This window comes from Trachemys scripta, chromosome 2 (assembly GCF_013100865.1).
Source record: "Trachemys scripta elegans isolate TJP31775 chromosome 2, CAS_Tse_1.0, whole genome shotgun sequence".
Lineage (NCBI taxonomy): Eukaryota > Metazoa > Chordata > Testudines > Emydidae > Trachemys > Trachemys scripta.
This window is the reverse complement of record NC_048299.1, coordinates 89,653,507-89,677,087: the sequence shown is the minus strand read 5'-3', so window position 1 is coordinate 89,677,087 and position 23,581 is coordinate 89,653,507. Positions and strand designations below refer to the sequence as shown.

The 23,581-nt window shown below is 37.1% G+C and overlaps 1 protein-coding gene across 1 annotated transcript in view; it reads right to left on the bottom strand.

Annotated features, from left to right (window-relative positions):
• The window catches only part of POU6F2 (POU class 6 homeobox 2), a 313,115-nt gene extending 304,515 nt beyond the window's left edge, over window positions 1–8,600 (bottom strand). Inside the window, exon 1 of the mRNA XM_034761232.1 lies at window positions 8,401–8,600. Within this exon, the coding sequence (XP_034617123.1) occupies window positions 8,401–8,566 (166 nt within the window). The 5' untranslated portion in view covers window positions 8,567–8,600. The remainder of the gene's footprint in view (window positions 1–8,400) is intronic.
• Window positions 8,601–23,581: the final 14,981 nt, after the last annotated feature.

Sequence of the window (23,581 nt, the reverse complement as noted above, 5' to 3'; positions counted from 1 at the left end):
TAATAGCAATCTGAACTGAAGCATTAGAGTATTTTTAAAGTTACTATTGAAATAACTATAAATTCCACTAAATACAATTTTGTTGAACTATTTCCTCCTATAGTCTTTAAAAAAACACTTTTGCCGCCTTCAGCTATAACACTAGATAACTGTGATAATTAATATTGTTTTACTAATGAATATTGAATTTTAATTTCCTGTTTGCTATGTATAACATTTCAACCATCATTGTGTTTTATACTACATTGTGTTTTAAAAATCATGTTTAAATGATATTCTGGTCACAGTAACTAATAATTTTGTTTATATTACATTCAATAGAAATTTATTTTCTTGGTGTGGCTTTCAGGGATTTATTTTTTCCATTGTAGCATTTTTCTTGCTACAGTTATAAACCATTCAGGATCTAAAATGATAGTTTGCCTTTCAGAGAGTAAAGGACATCTGATAAAAAATTCTTCCCTCTACAAATTCAAAAATAAAAACGGAAATTCACACCACATTTAAGAATAGACAAGTGGTAGCTTAATGTTAAATAAACATGTTCAGAGGGTTGTATCTTGATTAGGCGGATACCTATATCCTTGGAATACTTACAAAGCAAACCCAATTTCAATCTCTCTGAGAAGGGCAAGCTTTCTTTAGCCAGACTGGATATAGTACTATTCTTCTCTAGATGACCTCCGCTTTCAAACTAAAAGGGCTTAGTCCTGCTTCTGATAGCGTCAAAACAGTTTCACAACATAGAGCAGGAGATGTCACAGTACAAATCTGCCCTTGTTTCATATTGTTATTGAATCTGACTTCTATACAGCAAAAGAGAGAAAATAGGAATTTACATTAACAATTATAAATCCATTTTCGCTCAGCTTTCCTTTTTTAGAAGTGATATCCCTGTTGAAAACCACAAATTAATAGTGAAGGAAATAAATTTTTAATTCCCATTTGCTCTTTACTTATTGCTCATGTTGTAATTTAGCTTTTATTTTTAATGTAATTTTGTCATTTACACCACTGATCTCTTTAGAAATTATTTTTGGAGCCAGTCAAAGTATAATGACTGAGCCTGAAAATATATTTACAGTAAAGGCAAAAAAAGAGACAATCTTCCCTACCCTCTGACCCCCTACAAAAGAGGGGGGGGGGGGGAAGTCACAAGGAAAAAAGCTTGCCAAGGGAAAAAAATTAAAACAAAGAAGAGCCCACAAGTGTGTCAGGAAAGAACAAAACCTAGGCAGAGAACACAACAAGAAAAATCCAGGACTACACAGGATTTTAAAGAGAAAAATGATCCACAGGACAGTGGCAACTGTTACTATGAGCTTCCTACAGCTTTCTCTGCCTTTGGATATTTTAAAAAAAATTATTAACCTGACAGCAGGAAACTTTATACAGCTTGCCCCCTGACAGGGTGCCAGTTTGGTATAAACATTTTGCTATCTTTTTCTTTAGCATAGGAAAATCAAGAGGGGTGTTAAGTGGTGCCATCTGTACATTTGGGCAAACATGACCTCTCCTCTGGCTGGATTGCTCATTCCCATGGAGGACTTGAATAATCATAAGAAGTCCAACAGAAACATCAAATTCTCTTTCCTTTCCTTCATCACGTCTGCTTCTTTTTAATGTGTGAATGTCTGATGTATTATTAATCTCCAAACATAAACCGGCAAGGTTCTCAATCAAAGGAAATACCAGTTCTCTCACAAATTATCTGTTTACTGTCTAGTAACTACCAAATTCCCTTTGAAACAGCCAGCCACTTAAGCCACTTTTTAAAGGAACAAATTTGTTTGGTATTAATTTTTTTCAAAAAGGCAAAAAGCCAAAATGAAAAAAAAGCAACTAATTAAGAATGAAGCATTTCAAGATATAAAGTCATTCAAGCTACAATCTATGGTTAAAGTTTATACACCTTAGTCCTTTTTCCCAGTAATTAATTGCACGATGTACATAAACACATTATAATTATGTGAACCATGATTCACAAACACAGATGACATGTACAAACCTCAGCTCACAAAAGTTTAACAGCACAGTATTATTAATCCATTAGGATTATAAACATTTCCTGTTAAAAATTTAATTACTCTTTTTCTCTCAAAAGTGATGTTATGGACAGACATATCCAAAGAGCAATAAGGGGATGATCTGTATCCATAAAATCAAGGGAATTAATGATTAAGGCTGAAACTTTTGTTCTTAATGAGCCCAATCCTGCTTCTATTGGACCTAAGGAGAGCAGGATCAGGCACTATCACATCAAAATCTGCTTTTTTTTTTTATATATACCATTAAGTACAGTTGTAGGTACAGTCCCTGCTTGAGCTTCTGGAAATACCAAGGATGAGTTAAGGATGGATTTTCATGATTTCCTCCTCCTCAGGGTTTTAATAGCCTTAATAGTTTCATTAGGTTTTAATGGGCATACACTGTGTTCATATACGCAACCCCTCACTGACACCAGTGGGCACACCACCACAAATCAAGGGAGTGTAGTAACCAGAGTCAGAACATGAACATTATTTAAAGATAAAATTAATACACCATAAATCTATTATTTTTAAAATTAAAACTCCATGACTGCTTTTAAAACATATGTTTAAAGAACTGTCTATATATGTACTTGTCCAATATATTCTTTAAAACTAATCTCGTCTGTCCCTTCAATACAGTTTTAAGCCATTCTTTTTAGAAATGTTCATTATTTGATCAAAAAATCATATTAAGGTATGTTTTAGAGAGAAGATTTTTGACCCTATGTTATGGCCCAATCCTGCAAACATCCACACCATTAACTTTTCTCATGTAAATAGTCCCGTTAACATACTGGGACTCCTTGTGTTAATAAAGATGGCCACACATACACACATGTTTGCAGGATTGGGCCCATATACTTTAATAATTGCATGAATATTTGACACAATGCCTTATCACAAAAGGCATCAATCCACACTGTAGAATAAAACAATATTAATTGAGGGGAAACCTATAAATGCAGAGTAAATAATTTTCAAATGGTTGGGTTGCTTGAAATAAGGCTATGCTTTTAATATTGATAGGATCTGGCCGATAATCTGACCTATGAGAACAGAAATTTTCACTTAAGAAAACATACGCTATACTATTTTTGGCACTCTTAACACATCAAATTTGTCAAATGAATCTTTCTGAAACTTGCAAAAAAAATCTTTCTAGACTGAAACCTTCGTAGGCCAAGGTTCTGTGTGCATGTATATCTTCTGATCGGGTTTTAAATCCCCTTTATAAAGAGGGGTTCCAGTAGAAATATTGAGATGGACTCATATATATAATGATTCAAAGGGTGATGCTAGAGTGAAGGTTGCAATTTATCTACAGGCTGGGTACCATATTAATGACTCTAATGTGAGCTTCCTCACAATGACCTCTGCTCTGACCTGCAGAGGCCACTGTCTCAAGGAGTGAAAGACAATTTAGGCTTTCATCCTTTGTATCTGAAATGACTTTTGTGCCATAAATTCTAATCAGGCCAACCTGGATGACAATTTAAAAAATAAATCACATAATGAATGTTTTTTCTGCAAAAGAGGCTCTGAGAAGAGAGATATACAGTGGATTTTCTAGCAAAGCAAAATTTACTGTTCTAACTTCTATCCTGCTTCACAAGAACACTGCCACACACAAGCACACTTACAAGCAAAAATGTAGAAAATTCTAAATTCTGCATAATTATACTGTAAAGGATACCAAAATGTCAAAACTGATTTTCAGTATTTAAAAATGGGAAATTAACAAACACACACACACACACACACACACACACATATATATATGCAAAGCAAGCCTGAGATTTAACTTGAACAGAAGGAAGTGTTGCCAGCAGAAGAAATGTTGGCAATCCATCCTGCAATGCTGCAAAATTAAATAAGCAACATTTATGCTAAATGAACATTAGGCTTGATCTTGCATTCCATGCAAAATCTCTAATTTCACAGAAAGTTTAGGGCGTGTAAAAACACATGAGCAGGCCCAAAATGATTAAATTTTTATATTTGAGTAAGTGATCTTAATGTGCTGTAAATGTGTCCCTGCTGTATCTTCTTTATCAGCAACCGAGTTACACCAGGAATGAATCTGGCCCATTAAGGGCTTGATCCAACTCCATGAAGGCCAATAGCAATCACTCCATGGACTTCAATGGAACTTGGAGTAGGCTCTGTGTTACAGGAAGTCCACAAAAGTGACTACCAATGGCTTTCATGGAGTTGAATCAACCCTGTACATATTATTTTATGTGCAGTACATATTGCTTCCCACATCTCCTCTCTATACCAACTACTGAAACTGTATAATGCTAATAATTAAGTTTTTATTCCGCATTATCAGGCTTTTATCAGATGGATTTAAACATTTTACAGAGGTCATCAAGATATTGAATGAACATCTTGCAGGATTTAAATAATTTCGAATCTAATCCTCTAGTACTTATTCAGTCCTTACTAAGTCAAAATTCCTATCAACATCAATGGGAGCTTCCTCTAGTAAGGACTCTAGGATTTGGCCCTGTGTCATTAATTTGGAGCACAGTGCAACATAAACCTACTTGATTTAGGACAGCACTCTACCAAGAAAGTCAATGACTTACTAAACAGTCTATGCTTCTATTTGGCTCTTAACATAAAGGAGTCATGATTGAAATAGGAGATAACTCTTCTCCAATATTTACAAGATTAAATAATATGCCACTTAATAGCACACACAATTACCTGATCTCATGTTACTCAACGCAATCTGGATTTATATCTCATAAGTATACTGTAGCTTTTATAACTCTGCAAGTTAAGCAAAATGTTACCTCTGATGTAATATGTTACAGAACACTAAAGTCCTTTTCTGACATTTTGCACTTGCAGCAGCATCTCTTATCTTGTTTTCCCACTGTTGCTTAGCATGATTCAAACATTTAAAGTTTTGCATAAAAGTATTCTCTAAAGATGTCAGAAGTCCATAGATACATAAGCCTATGAGGTCCAGTTTAGGCAAGATAGACAATATCGACAGATTACAGAACAGACTTTGATTTCTAAAAACAAACAAAAAAGCAATGGCATTAGCATTAACCACTTTGATCACGACTTTAAGGGGATACTCTCTCATAAAGACAAAGGGCCATATCTCAGCCGCTATAAATTAGGAGGTACACCAGTTAAAGACCTGGCTCAGAGTTTTAGACTGGAATTGTTTAAGATTTGTGGGAAAGCTGCCTCTAGTCAGACTTGTACTCCTAGTGTCTGAAAAGCTGATGCCTTCACCTCCTCTGCCACTGGTGGTGAAGTATACATTTAGGAGATAGGATTAGGCCAAAAATTCACCATCCTTCACATGCCAAAAATTAGTATAGTCAATCTGAATCCTGTATCTTCACCACCTGAAACTGAACTTGCTGCTGGAAAAGAGTCATTTCTAATACTAGTTACTCTATGCTCTAGCAAAACAAGATATGAATATCCGTTTCTCCATTACTGTGAGATACTATAATAAGGAGAGAGAAAGAAAGAGAGAGAGAGTGTGCAATAAGGAGACAGAGAGAGTGAATGAGCGAGAGAGAGAGAAAGCGTATGTGTGCAGGCCACAGGTATCTCATCCCCATTATTCCATCCCTAGATACTGTAGAAAATGGGGTGTGCATTTTCTGAAACATTCTTGAAGGATGCAGGTACTTATAATAATAATAACAACAACAACAAACATGTCTGTCAAAAGAAAACTAGGTGGCAAGTAGAGACATTCATACCTGATGTTGAGGAAAACACTATTTGTGCCTGATCTATTCAAACTATTATAAAATCAGTTACTCTGTATGAAAATATGACCCAGGAAATGCAGCTAAGTTTAGCAAAACATGGGAAAATCAAATGCTGGTCATTCGAAGTAAGCTAGTACACACAATTATTTCAAAATTTGAAGAAGACCGTCTGTGTAACTTTCATCTATGGGCCAGTCTCCTCCCCTCACTTGTTAAAATGCTCCTCCTTACCAGGTATTTGGCAAATGTCCCACAATGTGTACCAAATGCTAGATAAGAAACTCAGGGAATGCTAATCTTGTTTCATACGAAAGAAAATTATCGGAGAAATAATGCTACTTTTTGAATCAATTTATGCAAATCATATACACGCAGAATATAAGAGACTGCAAAGTAAGGCCCAAAGTGTGCATTCCTAACATGCCATTCAAATTTCTAAACAGAGAAGCTGCTCTAGAATAGCACTATATTTTGTGTGTCATATTTTTCAAAGAAAGCAATTAAACACTGAATCACTTAATAAACTGTATTACATCAGCTGAATAACTCCTAAGTGTCTTTATTTTAAATAAGTTCATCCAGTTTCATCCTGCTGAATAGTCCCATTGTCCTGTCTTTTACATTCCCAAAGCAACAACAACTCATTGGTAAAGGTTACTGCTTGAAGGGAAAACCCAGATAAATGCTACACAGTTCACTTTGAGGTAGTGAAACTATTTGCTTCTACTATGATTTACTTTGGTGATACCTTGCTAGAAGTCTGAAAGCAGAGTAGCAGACACCTTAAACTCACAAATAAGTACTCATGCACAGTATGTTCACTTGCATCTTTTTCATTATGGTTTGCCACTAAGCAAAATTAATAATTTACAATCCAAAAGGAAAAAAGATCACGGCACATTATTTTTACCCTACACAGAAACTATAAGGAAACTACTTAGGTGCTCTACAATGGTATTTAAACATGCAAAAATGACAACAACATCCCACCCTTTATTATAAAACTTACCTAATCTAAAACATATAACATAACTGAACAAATCCAGACTGTAAAGACATATTGGTAGTCTCAGGTTAAGTACAAATGTTCAGGATGTTGTCATACCTTGAGATATTTTATATTAATCTCTTGCCACCTAAACACCTGATCAAATAAAATACATGAACATTCTTTAAGATATTTAGATCACCACACACAAGTATTAGCCCTCTGAATTTTAGACATCACAATTCTTCTCTTGATGAAATGGACTAAAATGATTATTATATGGAATTTGAACATTCAAATTGCTAATGGAAATTCTGTTTTCCAATATATATATATTGAGGAGGAGGGTGGCTTAAAACTGTGTGATTATATTCCATAGTGGTCACTACTGTATTCTAGAAATTAAATCTTCACATTTTATTTCACCCTCTCCTGAATTAAGTTACTCAGTAAAACATTCTGTAGAATATGTGTAGCTTCTAATAATATGAAAGGACACCTTCTTAAAAGAAAATTGCACATACTTTTTGTAAAAATCATTTTGTAGTTTTTCCTATTAGATCTAGGGTATAGACATCTGAACATTGCTACAGATTCAGTACAGATCATGAAATCAAAACTTGAATCTCAGAAAATGAGATCTCTCTCTCAAAACTGCATTTCCTTGTAAACAAAATCTTTTCCCCTTAAAGTTCCAGCTGTGAGAATTTGTAAAATGTAAGAATGAACTCCATTCCATCTAAGAATTTTATATAGTCACAAATGGATATAATTAAAAGGAACTCTTTCAGGAGCAATTGCTCTAAAACCAAAATGTCACTATGTACCATGTAGTGCTGCTCCAGTACAGACATCTATCAACATCCATCACTCAAGCATGCGCCTCTACTACTCCGCTCCCTTTTCTGATTAGAGATCACAGTTGCTTGAGTTGGCTTACAGGGTGTCATCTGTTTGAATGACAGATGTCTATTCTGGAATGCCACTCTCACTGCTCTTGTTTTGGATATGAAACAAATACACCTGAAAGGCTGTGTTTTCATTAGTCATAAGATACAGTGTAAAAATGTATTTTCTCCCTCTATAACCTTTGGAAGCAAAATTTTAGTTCTAATTTCAATTGTGAAAATATTATACCTGAAAGCAATCCTCAATGCATCCTTTGTTTACTTAATGCACAATGTTTTCTATGGACAATTTTCAGTTCTCTTTTCTCTTAGCTTTCATTTTACTAGATATAATGACACTCTTTAGTATACTTCATCCTCAGAAGGGACTGTGAGAAACTGAAGTTCTGGAGTCAATACTTAGGCAATAAATGTTAATAAAAAATCACAACCAAGCAGGATCGTTTATTTGTGTTTATATTAGAGACCCTCAAGCAAGAGAAAATATACAAAGCCTACAACTTGCATGGAATAAGTTCATTGTTGACAAAAGTTTTCAGGACATGATGCTGTCATTCTGTTACCCAGTTGAAAGTCAGAGCATATGGCTGTACACCTGCAGACTCCAAGCTACTCCCTGGTATTACAAGAAAATTAAGCGAATAAAATAAAGGGGGGGGGGGGAATTGCTGAAATGATAACACTGGTAACACTGAAATGAAATACCTAGACTGACTTACCGAAGAGCTTGCTGGGAGTGTCCTCGCTGTCATTTGATTCCACAGGCGCAAGCAAGGGCTCATTCAGCTCGTTGTCTGAAGTAGCTGCCTTGTCCTCACCTCTCAACTCTGCATTCATTTCACTCCGCAGTGACAGCAAGGGCTTACTGACTTGTCCAGCTATCATTGGATCCTAGGATGGGGGGGGAAAAAAGAATGAGGGGGGAAAAAGTGGCAGCTTTGGTGCACGTATAGTCTCTCCCACTCCCCCCTCTCTCTCTCTCTCACACACACACTCTCTTATCTCTTGCTGCTCCTGCTGTTATTGCTGGCTGCAGTCAAGTGAAGAGCTATTACAGATCCAATGAGTTTTCCATTACTCCCCACCCTATTAAAGCTCAACTAGCATGTGAGAGATTCAGGATGCTTTGGAGAAAAACTTCTATGAAAGCAACATAAGCAACACAGCTTTAATTGTGGGATGTGGTTTTGTTGTTTTTTTGTGTATGTTTTTACACCTCCCTCCTTCCTTAACGTGGTAAGAAAATAAAATCGCTGCAAGTGTGCTTCAACAACACAGAAGAGTAGCACCTGGTGTATGCTCCCGAGGGATTTAAAGAAGCATCCTCACTTGAATAGCATTAACCAAATCATACACAACAATGTTCATCACTCCAATGTTTTAGTGAAAATACAAAGCAACAAATAGCCATTTAAGCATATACATTCAATACAGATATATTTGTTCTAACTATTCTTGCTTTTGGGATACTGTGCTCCAAAAGCCCATAAACACATTTTAAAAAAGCAATATATACAGATATAAATGTTTAAAAGATAAAATCAGTGAAGATACTTACACACAGTGTTTGCAATTATTCTTGTATTTGGGACATTATACTCCCATAAAAAATTATATATATTAGTTAAATTGGTTCTTGATGATTTGGATCTGTTTTATCTTCAGCTCATTCAGAGGGCATTTTGGGGTCAGATATTATTTCCAAGTATACTCTATTATTCCATTTGCAAACTAAGATGTATAATATCGTTACAGCTCAGAAACCAGACTCAAAAGCAAAAAAAGAAAAGAAACAAGTGACCTTGTTGCGCTATCTGGCAGCTATTTATTGCAAAGTTCATGCCTAAATGGTTCTTATGCAGAGAACAGGTGACCAGCGTGCAAGTAGGTTGGTTAGCATGTTCCCTATGTCCCATCATCACATTGGTCGATGTTTGCCTATGGGTTTTTTTAATGTATTCATGTCTGAAAAGTGAATTTGATATGACACATGATAATCTATGAAAATGTTAATCAATACAAATAGTTTAAGCTGTCATCAAATGCACTTCTTTAGTCAATACTCATATCGCTGAAAACAATGTCACTGTCACCAGGGCTTAATTTGCACAGCACTTAAATATTGGACTCTGTGCATCAATGCACTCCTCTTCAAATACTGTAGGTAAACACATTTTCTCCCTATTTAAGGCTGAAGCACTCAGCACGCATTTAGCTGAGCTGAATCCTCCCTTTTGAATACCTTGATAGGTCCACTGGAGGGCAAAATTAATACTTAATTGAATCTCACAGTCATCAAAATAATCAATACTTTTTTATTATTTATTCTTTACAGTCTGTTGACTGTTTCAAACCTCTGAGGGAATGGTGGAAAGGATTCATGGCTTTGAAACACTGTCATTTAACAAAGTAATTTTCAGTGGGGCATTAGGGGTTGTGAAACATATAATAAAACAAAAATGGTGGCTTATAATAGGAAGAAAGAAAAGAATTATATTTCTGCCATCTAACAAAACAGGATAAATAAAAAAGCAAGTGCAGGGAGAGGGAGAAAGGAGGGGGAGAGGGAGAGAAAGACTGGCTTTTGAAGGGTTTTATCATATCAAGAGCAGAGCTGAGCTTTCATAATGCTGACATTTCTCATCCTGACAATCCTAAACAAGTGGAAAGGATGAGATCGCAGATATCATCTTTCATCACATTCCCCAGCTTAAGAACCAACATGACAGCTTCTCTCCCCTTTACACTGTTAATTACTAAATAAAATACTGCTCTCTGTCAGCATTAGATTATTGCAGATAGCAACCACAAACATTACTCCATTGTTTTTTTTTTTAAACCAATGATACCTACCTTGAACTCTTCAGAAAATAAATTGGGCTTGTGTCTACATATTGTAAATATATGAAATTTAATCAATTTAATCAATGCGGTCAATCCACATTGTCAGGCTAAATTGCAGGTGATTTATTAACAATTTATTTATTGTATTTATTAGCTGGTAAGAATCTGAACATGGATTAGATATTTTTGGGGAGGAAACCCAGAAGTTCATAGATTTTTTGTTGTTGCTAATTTTATAAAAACATACAAGTTATACCATATGCTTATTCTGCATTACATACAACAGTTGCACTTTTATTTTTATATGCCATATAAAGTATTTCTTAGTTGATTCTCAAGTGAAAGGTCACCTGAGGAAGTAGAATACATTTTTTCAAAGTGTTGGGCGATAATTCTGCCCTCAGTTACATCTGTTCAACCTCTGTTCAACCCCACTGGGTTCAGTGGGGTTGCACAGGTTTAATTCAGGACAAAATTTGAATGTATCATCAAAATGCTTTTGAAACAAGCTAATGTTGCCCACAGGTCCACACTGCTGATCTGCCAATAATTTGGGGAAGAGAACTGAGCCAGTGGTTTTCCAGATGAAAGTTCTGAGGTATCAAATTTTCAAATTGAGTTTATAAAGAGTGGGATGGAGAAAAATAAGGAAAATATCATAATGTCATTGGGCAAAATCGACCCCACTGAGGTTACTGGCAAAGCTCTCATTGACTTCACCGGGATCAGGATTTCACCCACCCTGTACATCAATGGTACACCCGCAACCTGGAATAATGTGTTCATTCTGGATACCACCTTTCAAAAAGTTACAGCAGAAAGAGAGGGGGCTCTGAGATGTGTGATGAGAGATTGAAGAGATTGGAACTGTTACCTGAGAAAGATGATATAAGACGGGACGTGATCAAAGTATACAAAATAATAATGGACAGAAGGTATATCAGGAATTACTCATCCTGTCTCATCTCACAAGAACAAAGAGAATAAAACTGAAGTGTAGCAAATTCAAAAATGATGAAAGGAAATCGTTTTCCACACAAGGTATAGTTAGCCTGTGGAATTCATTGCCACAAGATATTGGAGACCAAGGATTTAGTAAGTTTAAAAAAAGATTAGACATTTATATTGCTAACCAGAATATTCAGAATTCTGATAGTTATCATTAAAACAGAAGATTTAGAAACAAAAGTCAATGGACTGTCTAAATGTGAATTGACAACCCCTACCCTGGTCCGTAGTGCAGCCCCCAGTTTGCCTCTGAAGTGGCCTTGCCAGCTGGTGCACAATTCATGACCTTTTCCATAAGCATAGAGGGTGTGCAGGGGTCTGCTCCCATCGCAGACCCTTCACACAGCCCTTAGATAAGTCTAGACAAGGCTTAAATGAAAAAAAGGGTAGAGGTGATGAGGGCAGGAAGGGAGTTATGTGAAAATTTGCTTTAAATTAACAGATATAATTTCTGCTCCAAGTTGTTCTCAAATCACACTGCATTTAATCAAATGGAAATGTGCCTCTTTCATAGTGATTTTAAAGGTGGTTAAATACCATTATGATGTTATCTGTTACAAGATCAAAGTAAAAGAAATACATTCAACAAAAGCAAATCCTAATTCCCATACACAGTAATTGGACTGTGTGCTGCAAAAGTCTAAGGCCTGAGAGGTAAGATGATAACTCATCCCCTAAGTTACTCTATGGCTGTTGTTACAGCCTCAGAGTTGCAGGAGCCTCTATAGCTCCTGTCCTTTCCATGGGGAGAGTGACCATAGCCACACATCCGCCAGCCCATTCCTCCTTTGTTTGCACAAAGCCCCCAGCTCCATGGGCTGTGCCTTGGAACACTGGGAGCCCATGCACAGAAAATATCTATGGTGTGACGGGGACCTGGGTCCAATGCACTGGGGCCCAGCATTCTGCTCCACACAGTGCACTCAAAGTGGATCAGGATTCCTTACAGTCATGGAGCATGCTGGATGAGGAGGCAGGATTTGCTCCCAAATGTCTTTGGACGTTACTTCCATTCTTTTTCTTTTTAAGGTTACAGGATAATGTTACACTATACAGCCTAACACAGGAAATTGTATAGATCACAATACACACCATATGCTATATAGTAAGTTGTAACTTTCCATAAACAAAAATGGAAAACCCAGGAACGTAAGATGAAGCAGCATGGAGTGCTTAGTACATGGAATAAGAAGGCAGTAAAGAATAAAGCGGTTATAGTTCTACTGAGGAGATCTGCTATCATCATAACCACAAGAGTAAAGCTCAAATCACCAAAAGAAAAAAAAATCCCAAACAAATTACCCATCGTTCAAAATATACCCATTGTTTATTTTGCATATGGATGTAAATCCCAGATTCATCTCATGGACACCCAAACAGCTAATGATCACTGCCTGTTTAAAATGACACTTCCCAATTGCTCTCCGTTACTTACCCCGTGCTATGACTTTCTGTTGCCAATTTTGTGCACTCAGCAGTTCCCACTACTGCTTTTCTTCCTCAATGGTTGCTTATTCCTCCAATAGCTTTGCCAGCACTAGATGCCTCACCTCTGCTGTACTTAACCACTCATAAGAGATTTTCTTCTTACACAGGCTGATGTGCTTAATTTATTAATTATCAAATGAAATATGGTAGACTTGTAAATACAAAATCACAATACTTATCACATATAGTCATTCATTAGATGCCAAGATTTTAATTACTTCCCTCTGCAAAGTTACATGAAATACTGCTTCTAAATGAGGAGAACTTCTATTGCTATTTTAAAAGCCAGGCCCTTCACTTCCATGGTAAAGATGCAGCTACTAAGCAAAAGTGGTCAGTATTCAAAGACAACTTATGAAGGAAACTATATGTTCTTTGTGTGAATCCTGCTCCAGGCAGAAGACTAAAGATGGGACTGTGATCTACTTAAATCCTTAATATAGGGCTTTGATAGGTTCTCTCCACTGGGATGAGTTTCACCCTTTAGTCCAGATATTGCTATAACAGACAGCTGCACTATTAATGGTATTACTCATTCCCTTTTTTTAAATAAGGTGAATATTAAAATTTGCTTTGAATTTATTCTGCCCTTATTTTTAAACTATTTTGCTTTATATTTCTATTCATAAGTTTAAAAATCCTTTTAGAGTATAATATTTATCATTTCCTTATAACTTACACAACTCTATCAATTTACAATATCTGTATTAACTTTTACTCAAAAAACTATTCTATTTTAGAGTCTTACTTCTCACCACAATAAAGCTGAAGTCCCTGTTTGCCTCAGAAGTTTTAAAAGCAGCAGCAAAGACTTTATATTTAATAAACCAATAGCCAGAACCATGACAATTAAAACATATTTGGCATTAGGTTAAAACCTGGTATAATGTAAAAATAATACTTTTAAAAGAGGTATATCTCACTACTTGGTAATCATAACAGGAAATATGATATACTCTATTAAGGCCCTGTGCCTGCAATGAGTTCTGTCTGGGACATACTCAGGAGAATTATTTATTTTGACACAACAGCTCCTAGGAAACCTAAGAATGTCTATACACAAAAGGTGTAGCCCTTAAACTATACAAAGCACTACTGCCCTCCTCGTATGGACATTGGTATACCAATCATACTAGCATAGCTTATTTCTGGATAGGAAGGGAATAAGCTATCATAATATAAGGCATCTTTAAACTTGTATAATTGTGTCCACACTAGGGGTTGCTCCAGTATATTTTGATGGGGAAAAAATCTCACTCCCAATCAAACCAGTTTTACCAGCAGAAAATCTGTGTGTAAAATAGGCCTCAATAATGTTAGCAATGACAATGACTAATGTCTTCATTGGAACATGAATGGCTAAAATTGCAGTTAATGAGAATTTGGAAGGGGTTCAGACATTAAATGGTTTATTATCAGGTGTTAAATAGGTGCACCATTCTGACCGCAAGTCATTGAACTTACGGCCAGAAGGGACCACCAATATTTTAATACAGTAATTGTTAAATAACATTAAGAAATAAAGATCAAATTCTAAATAAAATATATAATAAATATGAAAACCAGTGAATCTTTATGCCTGTATTTTAATCAATGCATTATTTTATCTCATTAAGTGTTTACAGAATGTATTTTTATATGGTATTTTAATCAGGACAGCTGAAGAAGATAGCCCTGGGTAAAGGCTATTCCAAGATTGGGATAATTGGGTTGACAAGGTTTTCACCAGAGTGTATTTTATGAATGTTGTCTAAGGAGAAGATTAATTTAATTGGTATTTGACATAATTTACTAAAGCTTTTAGTATCTCATTTTCCCTTGATTCACCTGCAACCTAGTATCATGGCCATCACCTTATCACTACTAGAGGTATCATAATGATACATTCTTTTATAAATAAGAGCACCTCTTACTGGACACTTCTGCAATTGTCACCTCCTGCTGTTGTTTTGTCTGCTACTGCCACTTTATCACTGGTATTCTTTCTCCGACACTTACAAAACTATGACTACAAAACCCATTCTAAGACAATTTTATTTAACTTCAACACCCTCCCCCAAATCGCAACTTGCTATCTATCCTTCCTTTATTCAGCAAAGCTACAGAGAACATTATCTTCTCTCATCTCTCTCTACACAACCACCTTAACCACTTTTAGCCTGGTGTAAAATGAGCATGATTATTGATATTGGGTTTATGACCTCCCCTCTTGGGCACAAATCTCTCTCTTTAAAGCCACATTTGATTTTATTAAAACTCTAACTACTTTCAACAATTCTCTCCTTTTATTGTGCCTTGAGTAAGATGTTGATGTCTCCAGCATGTTCATCTTCTGATATGAATTGTACCTTTCAAATGATCTCCTCTTTAGTTCTACTGAAGGCTTTACATTAATTATCTTCTTGTCTCCTCCATTATGGAAATGTTCAAGTTTCTTTTCTTCTTCCTTTTTCCATCTCCCCTTTCTCTGAAGTGTCTCATTATAAGCTTCAATCTTGGTGTCATTTTTCTGCAGATGATGCTCAACGGTGCATCTAACATCCTGCCTATAGTTAAAGGAGGTAGTGTGTCTGGTTAAAAAGTAATTTTTAAAGGACTTATTTTCCAACTGTACCCATAATGCTAAAAATACCTCAGATTATTTAAACTGAACAAATTTTAGAAGTCTAATTTACTTTTCACCATTCAGGCTGTTAAAATCATAGAATCATAGAATATCAGGGTTGGAAGGGACCTTAGGAGGTCATCTAGTCCAATGCCCTGCTCAAAGCAGGATCTAATACCCAACTAAATCATGTTTGTTTCTTTTGTTCCATTTTTCTTAGCTTAGTCAGTGAAAATAGATGAGTCCATTTCACTTTTGTTTTTCCAGGCAAAATCCTTTTTCATAAACAAGTAAAATCCTCATAGTCCTCATTAACTAGTAAAATCCTGCACATTTTGGATGCAAAGATTGCTAGTGAATGTTTATTTGTCTAAAAATGCAGTTTCTACTGAAAATTATCTTGGAAACATTACTTTTGGCCTTATACTTTTTTAAATCCTTTAAAAAATTTACTTTGAGTTAAATTTGACTTGGCATTGTCCCTTTAAGTGCTGTTCCACTAGAAGACAGACTTTGACCTTGCCTTCAATAATAAAAAGCACAGCAGACACACATTAAAAAAAAAAAAAAAGAACAATTCCTAACCCCTTCCCCCCCAATGAGAGGAAGTGTGAAAGACAGAATCCCACACGACAGATGTTACTAAGCTCTGGAATGCATTCAGATACCATGGTGGTGGGCACAAAATAAGAACCTGAATACAATACAAGTGTAGTAATTAAGTTCTAGTTCAAAATATAATATAAATCCACTCAGATATATTAAATCTCCTGACAATACCAGTGGCATCATATGCTGAGTAAGATGTGAATAGTGATTCCACAACATGCAGTACTGTTGAGGAGAAAAGTTAACTTGCTAGAGAAGACAGCTCTGGTCCCAGCTCCAGAGCAGCAAGATGCGGAGATGCCCAGTGAGGAAAGAACTCATGCCTATCTTCTCACTCTCCACAATACACCCTATCTAATCTTCATCCTGGACCACACAATCTGTAGGAATCACTTGCCCTGACATACACTTAATGGCCCAGATGTTTTACTTCCAATGCTGTCCCTATGGAGTTGAGGTAACTACTTCTCTCAGTGACTGCTTGGTAGGAAGAGGAAATAGCTCTAGACCTGGCCTCCAGTTACCTGGGCTACACTTTCTTATTTAATTACAGTATTTGGGAATAGAGAGCATTGTCGTGCCCTATCCCAATTATTAATCTTCCTCCTCCCAGTATGTACCACTCCATTCCTCCAGTTGTGGGGTGAATTATTCTTGTGAGATACACGGGGCGGCTCTATGTATTTTGCCGCCCCAAGCATGGCAGGCAGGCGGCTTTTGGCGGCATGCCTGTGGGAGGTCCGCTAGTCCCGCGCCATCGGCATCCCCACTGCCAAATTGCTGCCGAAGCCACGGGACTGGTGGACCTCCTGCAGGAATGCCGCTGAAAGCCACCTGCCTGCCACCCTCACAGCAACCGGCATGCCCCCCCCATGGCTTGCCGCCCCAGGAATGCACTTGCTGTGCTGGTGCCTGGAGCCACCCCGGAGGTACATAAGGTTATCTTCCTGTCCCAAGCTAGCAAGATCCTAATCATTTTAGTAGGACCAAGGTCAAAATGTTCATCTCGGAGGCCTGCATAGCTTCCATAGGCCTACAGCCACAGATACTATTATTATTTTGAACTGTCACACTCATCAACATTCCTGAAGTGCCCCATGTTATCCCAATTTTCTTGAGTCCCACATACCAAGCAGCTGCCTCTCTGCTCTGGGAACTCTGTGCTGAGAGGAGTTTTTCTTGTGGTCTTGCCTCCTTTCAACAGGGACTGCTCTTGTGGACAGGGTGCAGGCTTCTTCTATGTTCTCACAGTCCCCTTATGGGCTCTGCACATGCCTCTCACTGGGCTACAGTGGGAAAGCATCAAGCTGTTATAGTCTCAGGGTCAGCTACTGCTAGGAGACATGATCCTCTGTACTAAACCAGAGAATTACTCTCACTTGAGTGATCTTACATTGCATTCTGGTGGCTCTGTGGAGCGATTTGGTTTGAGGGTTTTGTTTGCTTGCTTTTTGGTTGATTGATTTATCTTTTGTGGCCTGTGCACAAGGTCTCCTGGGTTTGGATTCATCCTCCCTTTAGTCCATCCTAGACCATACACTAAAAGCTCCTCCTTATGTCCCAGCAACATTAAGAATATTATCTCTGCCTCCAGTAATTAGGTCACCTGACCTTTGTTTTTGAGGAACTGCCCCTTTGGAATCAAGAACTGCAAAGCATCCAGAGATGATTAGCACTAGTCTTTCCTGAGGGAAAGTTAGGTCACCAGTATTGCCAACCCCAATTTCTGAACATCAGAGATCTATACATATACATCAGGGGTAGGCAACCGGCAGCACGCTTGCCGAAGGCGGCACGTGAGCTGATTTTCAGTGGCACTCACACTGTCCGGGTCCTGGCCACTGGTCTGGTGGGGCTCTGCATTTTAATTTAATTTTAAATGAAGCTTCTTAAACATTTTAAAAACCTTATTTACTTTACATACAACAATAGTTTAGTTATATATTATAGACTTATAGAAAGAGACCTTCTAAAAACATTAAAATGTATTACTGGCATGTGAAACCTTAAATTAGAGTGAATAAATGAAGACTCGGCACACCACTTCTGAAAGGTTGCCGACCCCTGATATACATGATTCTTTTTATTTGCTGTCTGTTTTTTGAAAATTTTGGTGCACTTGGGTCACCTTTTCTCCACAAAAAACGAAACCTGAGATTCTACCAGAATTACTGGATTCTAGGATCTGAGGCATCAAGAAACACTACATATAAGACTTGCACTAAATTTCTGAGATTTGATCATACAAGAAGCATGCCGAGAAGAAGAGAGGGATGCTAGGAGTAGCTTATCTAGATGCCGCAAGAGGAACTCAGGACATCTAAGAGATATATCTAGTATGGCCAGCTGGAAAACAAGAATTCCATTCTGCAAAAAGTGTCAAGTGTTTTGAAATTTGGTTCTGTTCTGCATCAAAATGCAACTGAGATCTTTCTAAATTATTCACAAAAATACATGAGAGTCCCACCCCAGAATAGCCTTGAGACATGGGAGATCCAGGTTCAAGTCCTTGATCTGACTCAATCTCTCTCACTCAGTCTCTTCTGCTCTTCCACTTGGTATAAATAATTCAATATTCATTTTACCAGAGACAGAGAGAGAAACTCCCTCAATAAACCCAGCAGTTAGGGCACTCATCCAAGATGTGGGACACCCAGGTTCATTAAGTCCCTGCTCTGAATTCCAGGTGAGTACCCTAACCACTAGGCTACTGGTTATTCTGGGGCAGGGGAAGGGAGGTGTCCTTCTCTCTTTTTGACCAGAAATTCCCTTGGACTTGAGAAAACTTCCCAACGAAAGTTTTGTTGAAACCAATATTCTGTTTCTACAAAATATTTTGGTTTTGATGAATCCGCATTATTCAACAACATGTTTTGTCAAAACAAAAGCCAACCAACTTTTTTATTTAGTACTACCCAGGTGTGAACACTGCTTTTGCAAACAATTCACACCCAATCCGAATCATGTTTGAAGCTGCTTTTGCTGTTCTTGTGCATGACTCAAAAATCATATGCAGGCAGGACCTACTCAACTCATTTTTATACAAGTCTATCGCATCTTATGCACATTTAACATGTGCGATTTCAGCTTTACGCGGTCAGCAAAAACAAAATAATTTTTTTTAAAAAAAGAGAAAAATAACAATTTTAATACTGTATCTGTTGTGCGGGTGATTCTGCCCACAACTGAACTCAATGTAATTTTGACTATACGCGGTTTTCGCTTTACGCGCTGACCACGGAACGTAACCCCAGCATAAGATGAGACAGACCTGTATAGACAATCAGGCCTTAACCAAAACACCCTATCCAAAAACTGTCAAAGAATCCAAATCCAGATCCAAGTTTTACAGCAGATCTCTCAGTCTATAATATGTGAAAAGGCATGGATCTACTCATCCCCACCTGTGGAGGACTTTGAAATTTGAATCCCAATTTGGAACTCAGGCCCAAATCTCGCTTTTAGTACTGTTGATATGATTAAATAAGTTGTCTTCTCTTGGCAGCTGCTCTTAGTCTGTCTCAAACTGCACGTCTCACTATACTAATACGCACTGCAGAAGTCACAGGGGAAATACTGAAAGGTCTTGGTTTCATAAAGTTGTCCTTCCTAACCCTCCGCAGCTAGTGGAGAAGCACAAACCTACACTTTTTCATTTCCTTTTCTATACTCAACCTCTTTACAGTAAATTATACCAGAACAATGTCTCTTTGTGGAATTATGAGACTGAAATCTTCATCTGATTTCACAGCCACACACATTTCCATGTTCAAAGACGAAAGGCACCATTTTGCTGCAGTTTGCTTAGGAGCGAGCATCCCAAGTCTTTTCTTCTATGCTGGGTCTCATGTCTGACAGCAAAACCTGCTTAGAACTGTTAAACACACTTAATACTGCAACAAATACTGTAAAACAATAACACCATTCTTTTTGTATTTCTAAGCCTTTCCCATTTATAAAATGTGTGCAATTTTTATTTATTTGGTTTTTTTTAAATCTTTATAATTGGTGTTCAGGGTTACTTTTCTTGGTAGCAGGTCTATATCAACAGCTGGATTCCACATCCTCCTTTTCCTATCTCAAAATATTAATTCATAATTAAATATTTCTTTAAATGAATTTAATATATATTTACCTGTCATGCAACTTTACAGGGGTGACCAATCATCTGCAAGAGCACTTGTTTTTGTTTAAGAAGTTTAGGCTCATTGTGATGAGATAGGAAACAAAGGGTAGGAATAAATGGTCAGTTTTCAGAATGGAGAGAGGTAGATAGTGGGGTCCCCCCGGGATCTGTACTGGGCCCAGTCCTATTTAACATATTCATAAATTATCTGGAAAAAGGGGTAAACGGTGAGGTGGCAAAATTTGCAGATGATACAAAACTACTCAAGATAGTTAAGTCCCAGGCAGACTGTGAAGAGCTAGAAAAGAATCTTACACAACTGGGTGACTGGGCAACAAAATGGCAGATAAAATTTAATGTTGATAAATGCAAAGTAATGCACAATGGAAAACATAATCCTAACTATACATATACAAGGATGGGGTCTAAATTAGCTGTTACCACTCAAGAAAGAGATCTTGGAGCCATTGTGGATACTTCTCTGAAATCATCCACTCAATGTGCAGCGGCAGTCAAAAAAGCAAACAAAATGTTGGGAATCATCGAGAAAGGGATAGATAATAAGACAGAAAATATCATATTGCTTCTATATAAATGCATGGTACACCCACACCTTGAATACTGCATGCAGATGAGGTCACCCCATCTTAAAAAAAGATATTGGAATTGGAAAAGCTTCAGAAAAGGGCAACAAAAATTATTAGGGGTATAGAACGGCTTCTGTAAGGAGAGAGATTAATAAGACTGGGACTTTTCAGCTTGGAAAAGAGGTGACAAAGGGGGGATATGATAGAGATCTATAAAATCATGAGTGGTATAGACAAAGTAAATAAGGAAGTGTTATTTACTCCTTCTCATAATACAAGAACAAGGGGTCACCAAATGAAATTAATAGGTAGCAGGTTTAAAACAAACACAAGAAAGTATTTTTTCATGCAACGCACTGTCAACCTCTGGAACTCCTTGCCAGAGGGTGTTGTGAAGGGCAATACTATCATGGGTTCAAAAGGGAGCTAGATAGATTCATGGAAGATAGGTCCATCAATGGCTATTAGCCAGGATAGGCAGGAATGGGTGTCCCTAGCCTCTGTTTACCAGAAGCTGGGATTGGGTGACAGGGCATGGATCACTTGATGATAACCTGTTTGTTCATTCCCTTTGGGGCACCTGCCATTAGCCAGTGTCAGAGGACAGGATACTGGGCTTGATGGACCTTTGGTCTGACCCAGTATGGCCGTTTTTATGTTCTTATGTGGTTCACGCTTTTGGAATGGGTGCTAATCCATCAAAAGCTTCAGGTTTAGCTGCAAATTCCCAAGATGTCTTGCTTACTATGTCAAGTGTGTTATGTCAAATATCACATAAAGTAGCAATCCTGTTCAGCAGGCTTACAGGAGCACTTTAATACAAAGCAGCGTACAATGTTGTTGAATGCTTTACAACATGAAAAGAGCTTGTGCACTCACTCACTGATCATTTTTAGAGGTAATTACAGTGACTGGATTATTATTAAGCAAAGAACAAGTAATTTCTCAGGTATACTAGTATTTTCCTACACACAATACTATCCCCTAATGTGCACGAATGAAAAAAGACAATTATTGGCAGAGCCCTGCATATCTGCAGATATCTGCTTTATATCCGTTGACCATTTTTGCAGATTGCAGATGGATGCAGATTAAAATTTTATAGATAATGCCCTGCAATTTTGCGGATATCTGCTTTATATCTGCAGATATCCGCATCTGCAGACCATTTTTGCGGATGGGATGCAGATAAAAATTTTGTATCCGTGCAAGGCTCTAATTATTGGTCACTGTTTTCCTATTGTTCCTTTGGGAAAACCCTTCTAAACAAAATATTTTAAGAGGGATGGGTTAAAATCTGATCAAAGCAAAAGTGTGCCATTCCAGTGCTGTTTTTTGTTGCTTGTTCTTGCAAACTGGTGAATGTTGCTGGATTGTTCAATTTCACCCTTAAAGAGTAACTAGGCCTTTGCAGTTGCTTGGGAAACCTCACTAATGGGGCATTTCTTAGGTTCCAACAATAGGCCTCCAATCTCTCACCTTGAAGACCCTCCAAAAGAATTAGAAGATTTGCCAGGCTGTTCCCACCCCAAAATATAAAAAATGAATGAATGTCATTCATCACAATTAAAAGATATGATCAGTTGAGTTAACAATAGCCCATACAAACTCTAGGTAAAACCTGAAGACTGGAGTCCCAAATATAGTTATTCATAGTAATTGTTGGGCTACAAAGAAATTAATGTCACCAAAAAGAAGCCATCCATTCCTCCAGAACTCTTAGCAGCTTTAGACAATTATCCTTTCCCTTAGCTACTTTCATTAATAATCAGGAATTTATCCCTAGAAAATATCAGTGAATAGTCGCTCTGGGTAACAACAGAGATTACTCAATTCAAACAGCTGTTCCTGGGTCCTGATTTGAAATCATTCCAAGAGGTATGTAATAATGTAAATATTCTATATATGGGATATATTTTCAATATTTACAAATCAAACACCTTATTGTGAAATCTGGATATGGCTCTATCTAAACCTTTAACCACATTTGAGAAGTTGACCCAGGAGCAAGCTGGAACAAAAGGTTTAATTTCTAAGAGATATACAATTTTGATTGAAAAAGATTTTTAAAAGAAAACCACCCAGATGAAAAGATGGGACAAGAGATCTGGATAAAGAAATTGATCTGTATGAGTGGGAGTCTATATGTGAAAGTGGATATATCTCTTCAAACTGAGTCACTCAAATACATTTTTTTTATAAATTACAGTATAGATGGCGTTTGAGACTCATATTTTGGCTACTAAGGAGGCAGTCTGTTGGAGGTGTTGCAAAGAAAGAGCAACATACTTGCATATGTGGTGGCTGCATCCAGGAATTGGATGATTTTGGGAGGAAATTATTAAAGAGCTTAATCTTGTGACAAAATGCTGACTTCCTAGAGATCTGTTGATCTGCTTCCTTAATACTCCAGTAAAGAATCTTCATTTTAGACAGAATGGCACATGAATTCATTTTTTATTGTTAGCAGCAATACTTGGTATTGGACATTATTGGAAAAATGGCTTTCCTCCTTCTATGGAGTTGTGGTACAGTAAAATACAGACTGGCCTTGTAATGGATACACCAAGAACATACACAAGAGAAGCACCAAAAAGAGGATAGGTATTTAGAAATTTGGTCACCCCTTTTTA